Here is an 8901-nt window from a genome sequence, read left to right as displayed (position 1 = left end):
GGCAAAGACATGGTTTCATTTACTACCAGTGTTGGGAAGGTTACTTTGGAAATGTAATGGGTTACAGATTACAAGTTACCCTGTTTAAAATGTAATAGTAGTGTAACTTTTTCAATTACTTTATTAAAGTAATGTAACTAATTACTTTTGAGTACTTTTTGATTACTTTTCTAAATTTGTGAAAATTAAAGAATAATAAATAAAAGCATATACATCAACTTAAATACAGTTATCTAATAAGCATGTGACGTATTCTGTGTAATAAACTCCTGAAACATTGGTGTTTTTTTTTAAACTGCTGTCTCTTTGTATATGATGATCGTTTTCTCAAAATAAGTAAAATGCACATGAAGTGACACAGAGCAGTTTTAGAAATTATGTTTATGTGCTCGTGTACTCCTATATTGAGATGGCAGAGGTTGAAAACACTGCGAGCTTCAGTAGGCCTATGTGTAGTAAATGAAACCATGTCTTTGCCATTAATTTACAGGAGGGGTGGACTGGGAAAAAAATTCAGACTGGACAATTCAAACTCATACAAACAAATTCATGGACAAAACTATTTTTGGTATGGACCTGACATAAAAAAGGTTTAAATCTTTAATTTGGGGACATGCAAAATAATTAAAATTCTCTCCTGAACTGCACCTTCACTTCCATTTTTCTCTTCAGTCTATTTATTTTGTCCTGTTATTCATCTCTCTCGTGACTTTAATACTCAAGATTGAACAAAACTATACTTTACAATACAATATTCTACAATATCTTTATAGAAAAATCCTAATACTGTACACGAGTCATGTTTTTCCCTTACAAAAATTAACCATGCTTTTATTAGCCTATATAAGTATATAAGTAAATATATAATTAATATAAGTATAATATAAATATAAGTAAAATAACCTTGTTTTGTTTAGTTTTTTTGCAAATGGATTTGTATTTATTTTTAAATAAATACATTTGTAAAATAATTGTAAATTTTTGGTTAACACAATGGATTTATAGTTAAATTTTAAAATGTAAGTTTTCGTAAGGGTTGTGTTGTTGTTTGTCGTAGCTCCCCCTAAACCTATAAAAAAAATCTGATTTTTTTTTTCAGCTAAATTACTACTGTAACATTACAACAGATAATAATGATGTGCTTTATATAGTATTTTGAGTGATGACTGATGAGCAACGTGCTGCTGCTTGATTAAATATATAAAAAAACAAACACAAAAAAGCATCTTTACAAATGAAACTGACCTGAAACCCTGAACAGTAGTTCAGCTTCTCTGCTCCAGCAATCCTCTCTCTCTCTCTCTCTCTCTCTCTCTCTCTCTCTCTCTCTCTCTCTCTCTCTCTCTCTCTCTCTCTCTCTCTCTCGCATTGATTACTCTGAGTCTGATCCAAACCGTTTGGCGGAGGCGCGGAGAGCGCGCGAGTCATGACTAACACTTCCTGATTTATTAGAGATTTAATTATCAAATGGCGTATTCGTAAATGATCGCTTTAGTACATTCGGCAGGCAATTATACAATAATTATATTAAATAGTGGGGCAAAATCGGCTGCCAGGAATTGTCCCGGTTCTCCCGGTGTCCAGTCCGCGCCGATTTCCACAGACACGCAGAATGTGCAAGTCATAAATTGCATTTTTGGGGCTTTATATTCACAGACACTAGTCCATGTCATGTTTTGATTCAAGTGTACTGACCTACTTTTGATTTAGTCATCCAAAATGTGGCATATTCCGTCCGCGTTAGGCATTTCGTTTTTATGACTGGATTCTACGAACCAGACTGTATTTCCGCATCCCGGAAATTATTAGGGCGGTATGTCTCAGAATAGTCAGTGCAATTTGGGAAAGAAATCAGTTAAATCTGTATGTGGACGTGTATAAATATTCAAATGTAATCCCCTTTGTAATCGTTAAAAATTTCATAAGTAACTGTAATTTAATTACTCATTTTTTCGTAGTAACTGTAACTAATTACAGTTACAATAATTTTGTAATTAAATTACGTAACGCCGTTACATGTAACTAGTTACTCCCCAACACTGTTTACTACACATAGGACTACTGAAGCTCGCAGTGTTTTCAACCTCTGCCGCCTCAATATAGGAGTACACGAGCACATAAACACAATTTCTTGAACTGCTCTGTGTCACTTCATGTGCATTTGACTTATTTTGAGAAAACTATCATCATATACAAAGAGACAGCAGTTTAAAAAAAACACAAATGTTTCAGGAGTTTATTACACAGAATACGTCACATGCTTATTAGATAACTGTATTTAAGTTGATGTATATGCTTTTATTTATTATTCTTTAATTTTCACAAATTTAGAAAAGTAATCAAAAAGTACTCAAAAGTAATTAGTTACATTACTTTAATAAAGTAATTGAAAAAGTTACACTACTATTACATTTTAAACAGGGTAACTTGTAATCTGTAACCTATTACATTTCCAAAGTAACCTTCCCAACACTGACTACATCCCTCTAGTTCCTGCAGTAATGACGTCACTTAAAATATTTTATGACTAACCTCCGCCCACAGGAATACACAAAAAAAGGGGGCGTGGTCTTGTTGCGCTCGCACGGAGAAGGAGGAAGAGTTGCGTTTGAAGAGTGCATTTGTCGCCGTGTCGTCGAAATGCTGTTATTTTCATCTCGGAGTTGGTGCGTTTAACAGTTTCTGTAACTTATTACACAAAGGGCAACGCTGTTTAGCTTTGTTAACTAGATGGTAGGGCTGTGCAAAAAATCGAATGGGATTTTCATGTGCATCTCGTCTGTGAAGGTGTTCTGTGATTAGATGTACATCTCCAGCACGTGCGTTCAGATCAGGATTGCCAGGTTTTCAAAACAAATCCTACCCACTTGCCTCTCAAAACTAGTCCAAAAAATAGCCCAATCGCATTTCCAGGAGGGCAGCGTGCTCTAAGCTGCTGTCGAATCACAACACAGGAACCGCTGGCACAATCAGAACTCGTTACGTATTTCTGAAGGAGGGACTTCATAGAACAAGGAAGTCATCAGCCCGTTTTTATGACAGTGAAAACAGTGGTATACAGATAGGTGAATTGTGTGAAAAATACTGTTTTTTTACATGCGAAAAATGACCACATGTTTTATTGCACACTGTGAACACAATCAAAGCTTCAAAAAAACACGAAAAACTTAACCTTTAATTACTCACCCTCATGTTGTTCCAAACCCGTAAGACCTTCGTTCATCTTCGTCATGCTGCATATTCAACCAGAGCGTTCTGAAGAGGGAGGTCAAAACAGGACAGAAAATAGCCTAAATGATGTTTAGTGATGTAAAACTCTTGATAACATTATAAGCAGACATCAGAAAACAATACAAAATAATAAAAACGGTAGTTCATGACCTTTTCATCAACTCACAAACCTCCTCTAGTTCCTCCGGAACCTCAGTTTGGGAAACCCTCAAATGTTGCTGATAATAAAGAATACAGTATATTTTCTTTTTATTTGTATTTGTATATCAACTGGGTGCTACTGAAATCTATATGATAAATAAACTAGGTCAAAAGTCATCAAAATTAGTCTGAATACATTGCCTAAAATGTATAATCTAGTAGATTACATTGCTCACACAAATAGGCCTACAGCACACATGTGACACATGTGAGACACGCCACAGTCACACGTGTTTCTGTTAGTTTCCAATGTTTCCAGTGTATATTGCAACATTTTACAGGGTAGTGTCATTTCTCTCACACAAAGTGGGAGACATCACCTTGTTTCATGTTTTAAAAGGGGGGAAACACAACAACTTGGCAACACCTAACAATAAGGTTCATTAATGTTCAATAACTAGCTTACTTAACATTAACTAAGAATGAACAATACTTCTACAGCATTTATCTTAGTAATGTTCATTTCAACATTTACTAATAAATTATTACAATTAAATGTTGCGCTTCTTAATAGTAGTTCATGCACTGAGAATTAACATGAACTAACAATGAACGACTGTGTCTGCATTAACTAAAAATAACAATGATTAATAGCCTAAATACTGTAATAAATGTATTGTTCATTGTTTGTTAATACATTAAATAACATTAACTGACGGAACCTTATTGTAACGTGTTACCACAAACGTTTATGTCAAAATAAGCTTGACATAACTTCAGTTTCAGCATTTACTGTGAAAATGTACAGAGATGACGTTATTAACAGCAGCCATGTAGCGCGCTCCCGCTCCACGTGACCGCGGGTTCCGGCTCGAGGTTGCTATGGCGATGTCGGTAGGTTTTGATGCGGAGAGTCGGTTCGCCTTCGGCAGGAATTAGACAGCGCTGCAGGAATATCCGTGAGTGCACCAAACCTATTCATTATATACAGTCTCAGCAGGTCTTAATGAGCTGAAACGACGAGTAGAAGCGTTTCTGAAGGATTTTCAAATGGACAAAATACTAACTGCGCCGTTACAGCGCTATGTTTTGTTGCCAATCATGTACAAATGCAGCTCTGTTTATAGAGAATTAACCTTTTTAACCATAAACATTTTCTGCAGTCTTCTGTAAGCCTTAACAGCATTTCTAGCATGTCTAAAAATACCAAAAATAAAGTTATGATGGCTTGGATAGTATACACTTACTGTATAAAGTGTGCTGTAAAATTAGTTCAGGTTGATGATGTAGAGTAAACACATACAATGTGTTTTATATGGTTATATGGTTGATCTGACATTGTGTGTCTTCACAGGCGAGTTTCCCAGGACAACCTGCTGACAAGACAATGCATTTCAGCCCTCCTGTCAGTAGAGACAGGATCATAGCCACATTTCCAAAGGTACACAGTCTAAACTCACATTATGTCAATTATTTACACGTACTTTAAGGGAATCGATCATTCTGTGTTTAAAAAGGTCAAATCATCCAGTATGATTCATTTTGCAAGTGGTACTGTACAGGACATTCAGCAAGCGTTCTGTAAACTGTAGCCAGCTCATCAGATTAATATATTGAGAATGTGTGACATCCATAGAGGAGCCTCAGAGCAGCTGGATCCGTCAGGATCACAGGACTGCAGCTGATTCTGCTCATTTAAAAGCCTGTTTCCTGCACTAGCTTTCTCAGTAGTGGGGTCATGTGAAGGGGAAATGTATCCTATTTACTTTCTGGCCTTGATTTTGAATGATTTCAAAATGGTATAGGAACATACTGTACAGCTTTGCGGTAGACTAGACAAAACTACTGTTCTTACTCACTTTATTGCCAAAACTTAACATTGTGTATGATGAGTTCATCAGCATGCATTAGTTCTGTTTTATTATTCTGTAGTGTTATAATCCACAAGCCTGTCTACAGATGAAGGATGATTGGAATACAAGAGCCAAGATGGCTTGCCAAGACCGGGCAGCACGTCAGCAAGGGTTGGTTTACAAATTAATATATATTTAAATTTGTTTTCTTCAAATTTTTCAAAATGTTTCGAAAGAATGTTATTAATGTTTATTATTAATATGTTATATGTTATATATGTTTTTTTATTTATACTATTATAGATTAATTGTTATAGATATTGGTACATTACTGTCAAAAGTTTAAAGTGTATATAGAGAAAGAGAGAGATTACTAGTCCATTAATTATATAATCATATTCATATTATCTTCTAGGTTTGACAGGTTTAAGATGTCAAAAGCAGTAGTGGTTGGAGATCTCAATGTGGGAAAGACATGTTTAATAAACAGGTAAAGTGTAAACAGGAGGTTTATTTAAAGGGATAGTTCACCCAAATATTTAAATTCTGTCATTAGTTTCTCATCCTCATGTCCTTCCAAACCCGTAAGACCATTGTTCATCTTCAGAACACAAAAGAAGAAATTTTATTATGAAATCCGAGAGCTTTCTGACTCTCCAATAGACATCTGACCCTCCAACAGAAGTAACATGTTCAAGGCCCAGAAAGGTACTAAGGATATTGTTCAAATAGTCCATGTGACATCATGCGAATAATTTTTGTACGCAAAGAAGACTTTATTCAGCAATTTCTCCTCTTCCATGTCAGTCCTCATTATGTGTTCACAACAGTACTACGACGTATTAGCAATTTTTTTACAAGCTATGTGAAGAGAAGAATTGTTGAATATCCAATATTTTAGTTTTCTTTGCGCACAGAAAGTATTCTTGTTGCTTCATAAAATTAATGTTGAGCCACTGATGTCTCATGGACTATTTTAACGATGTCCTTACTACCTTTCTGGGCCTTGAACGTGTAAGTTGTGTTGCTGTCTATGCAGGGTCAGAAAGCTCCCGGATTTCATCAAAAATATCTTATTTTGTGTTCTGAAGATGAACGAAGGTCTTATGGTTTTGGAATGACATGAGGGTGAGTAATTAATGACAGAATTTTAATTTTGGGGTGAACTATCCCTTTAAATGATACACAATGTATTTTTCATGGACATTAAGTTCCATTATGTGTTTGCATATAATAGGTTCTGTAAAGATGTGTTTGAGAGAGACTACAAGGCTACTATTGGTGTTGACTTTGAGATTGAGAGATTTGAGATATCTGGGCTGCCCTATTCTCTTCAAATGTGAGTATTTTTTCCTGAATTATTTAAATAGCATGTCTGTTTATTTAAAATGTTTATGTATTTTTGCACATTACAATATTTGCAGATGGGACACTGCTGGTCAGGAAAAGTTCAAATGCATCGCATCAGCATATTACAGAGGAGCTCAAGGTAAAATGCGTGTTCTCATTTAAATGAACAGTTCACCCAAAAAATTTACATTTGCTGAAAATGTACTTATCATCAGGCCATTTAAGATGTAGATGAGTTTGTTTCTTAATGGAAACAGATTTGGAGAAATGTAGTATTGCATCACTTGTTCATCAGTGGATCCTCTGCAGTGAATGGGTGCCATCAGGATGAGAGTCCAAGCTGATAAAAACATCACAATAATCCACAAGTAATCCACACCACTCCAGTCCATCAGTTAATGTCTTTTAAAGTAAAAAGCTACATATTTGCAAGAAACAAATCCATCATGAAGATGTTTTTAACTTTAAATCAAGAAAAAAATATGAATTTCTATCTTTGAATCAGGGGAGAAATATGCACAGATCAAGCACTGTTTACAAGCAAAATCAGTCCAGAACAGTTAACAAATATGTCAATAGATTCTGATGTGAGAGGATAATGGGATGGACATTTTCACGGGATTATTATGGCAGCAGTTTAAAGTTAAAACATTTAAATGATATTAGTTTTCTTACAAACACAGCTTTTCACAAGACATTAATAAATGGACTGGAGTGGTTTGGATTACTTGTGGATTACTGTTTTTATCAGCTGTTTGGACTTTAATTCTGACGGCACCCATTCACTGAGGAGGATCCATTAGTGAGCAAGTGATGTAATGCTACATTTCTTCAAATCTGCCTGCATGAAGAAACAAATTCATCTACATCTTGGGTGATCTGAGGCTGAGTAAATTGTTTGAATTTTTTCATATTTGGGTGAACTATTCATTTAATACTCCAGATCAGAGTCTGTTTAAACCCCAATATAATCCTTTCTGTTTCTACTCTAAAAGTTATTATTACTGTCTTCGACATGGCGGATATCAAGAGCCTGGAACACACACAGTAAGTAAAACCTGTAGTAATGTTCTAAAGACTGAAAATGTGTCAAGAAATTGAAATTGTAATGATTCGTGTTTGTTTCTCAGACAGTGGTTAAAAGAGGCACTGCAGGAAAATGAACCAGACTCCTGTTTTGTTTTCATAGTTGGCACAAAAAGAGACCTCCTGGTGAGAATAGTCTCCACAGACAAGCATGCATACTGTATGTACACATACAACTTGTAAAAGCTATTAAAGACCCCTGCTGTCCTTATTTGAAGTCTGCAGAAGAGTGCCAGAGAACAGAGAGCGATGCCATAAAGATTGCAGCAGAAATGAACGCTGAGTTCTGGTCGGTGTCCTCAAAAACAGGTACATTCTGTACATAAGTACATAAATCTACGTACTTCATAGTTGTTGCTATGTCCATTACAAAAACTACAAGATAGATACTACATGTAACTGTTACAACTATGGGGTTGAAGGGGAAAACGTCCAGGAGTTTTTCTTTCGCGTGGCAGCTCTGGCCTTTGAAGATGCCATTCTGAAGGACCTGGAGACAGAAATCAGCACCACTCAGATTGGAGATGGATGTATTCTCGGTAAAGATAGCACTCTGAAATCATAAAACAACAATATTCACTAATGTAAGTGTTGTATTGAGTAAATGAATGTGGGTTTTGTTATTTCAGATGATAAAGCACTGGAAGATGCACAAGAAAAACCAAAGAAGAAGTCCTGTTGTTGATCCTCAGTGGTTTAAGAAGAAGAACTAACCAATTTGTATTTCGGGACAGAATAAATGTTTAACTTAGTAGAAAACAAAGTGTTTTTGGTTGACATAACCAACCTCTGAGTTGGTGCATCACTAATGTACTCCACCTTATCAGAATACACTTAAGGGACTGACATCGGAGATGATTTCAAACATTTGATATGTACTGTAGTATTAACGTCAGTATTTTGTACTGAGCATAAACTGCCATTTAATAATTGCATTGTATTTTTCCTTTTTTATTTTTATTTTTTATCTTCCTTTGGCAGACGAAATAAACATACATTATAATTGCACACAACTTATGAAATTGTTATTAGTGTTTGTCTTAACGTTAACCGAGCTTGAGAAATGTACAGCAGTGATATAAGGAAACATATCGTTTATCAGACAAAAAGCATAGTTTGATAGTTTTCATACATGATCATGAAGTGTAACAGATGGCTAGACTTATTATTTGAGCTATGTCTACAAAGAAAGCTAAATACATTATCATACATTCTGAAAATGGTAAAATCTTTACTTTAC

At 35.3% G+C, this 8901-nt stretch overlaps 1 protein-coding gene across 1 annotated transcript; it reads left to right on the top strand.

The window, feature by feature from the left end:
* Window positions 1–4230: 4230 nt before the first annotated feature.
* rab36 (RAB36, member RAS oncogene family) lies at window positions 4231–8674 on the top strand. Its single transcript, XM_059540055.1, has 11 exons — window positions 4231–4331; window positions 4727–4813; window positions 5305–5396; window positions 5641–5715; window positions 6463–6564; window positions 6650–6714; window positions 7571–7622; window positions 7706–7787; window positions 7880–7970; window positions 8084–8200; window positions 8291–8674. Exons 2-11 carry the CDS (start codon window positions 4760–4762, stop codon window positions 8344–8346), a joined length of 786 nt encoding a protein of 261 aa, XP_059396038.1. The 5' UTR covers window positions 4231–4331; window positions 4727–4759; the 3' UTR covers window positions 8347–8674.
* Window positions 8675–8901: the final 227 nt, after the last annotated feature.

The sequence above is a fragment of the Carassius carassius genome, chromosome 45, assembly GCF_963082965.1.
Source record: "Carassius carassius chromosome 45, fCarCar2.1, whole genome shotgun sequence".
Classification (NCBI taxonomy): domain Eukaryota; kingdom Metazoa; phylum Chordata; class Actinopteri; order Cypriniformes; family Cyprinidae; genus Carassius; species Carassius carassius.
This window is presented reverse-complemented; position numbering and strand designations above follow the sequence as displayed.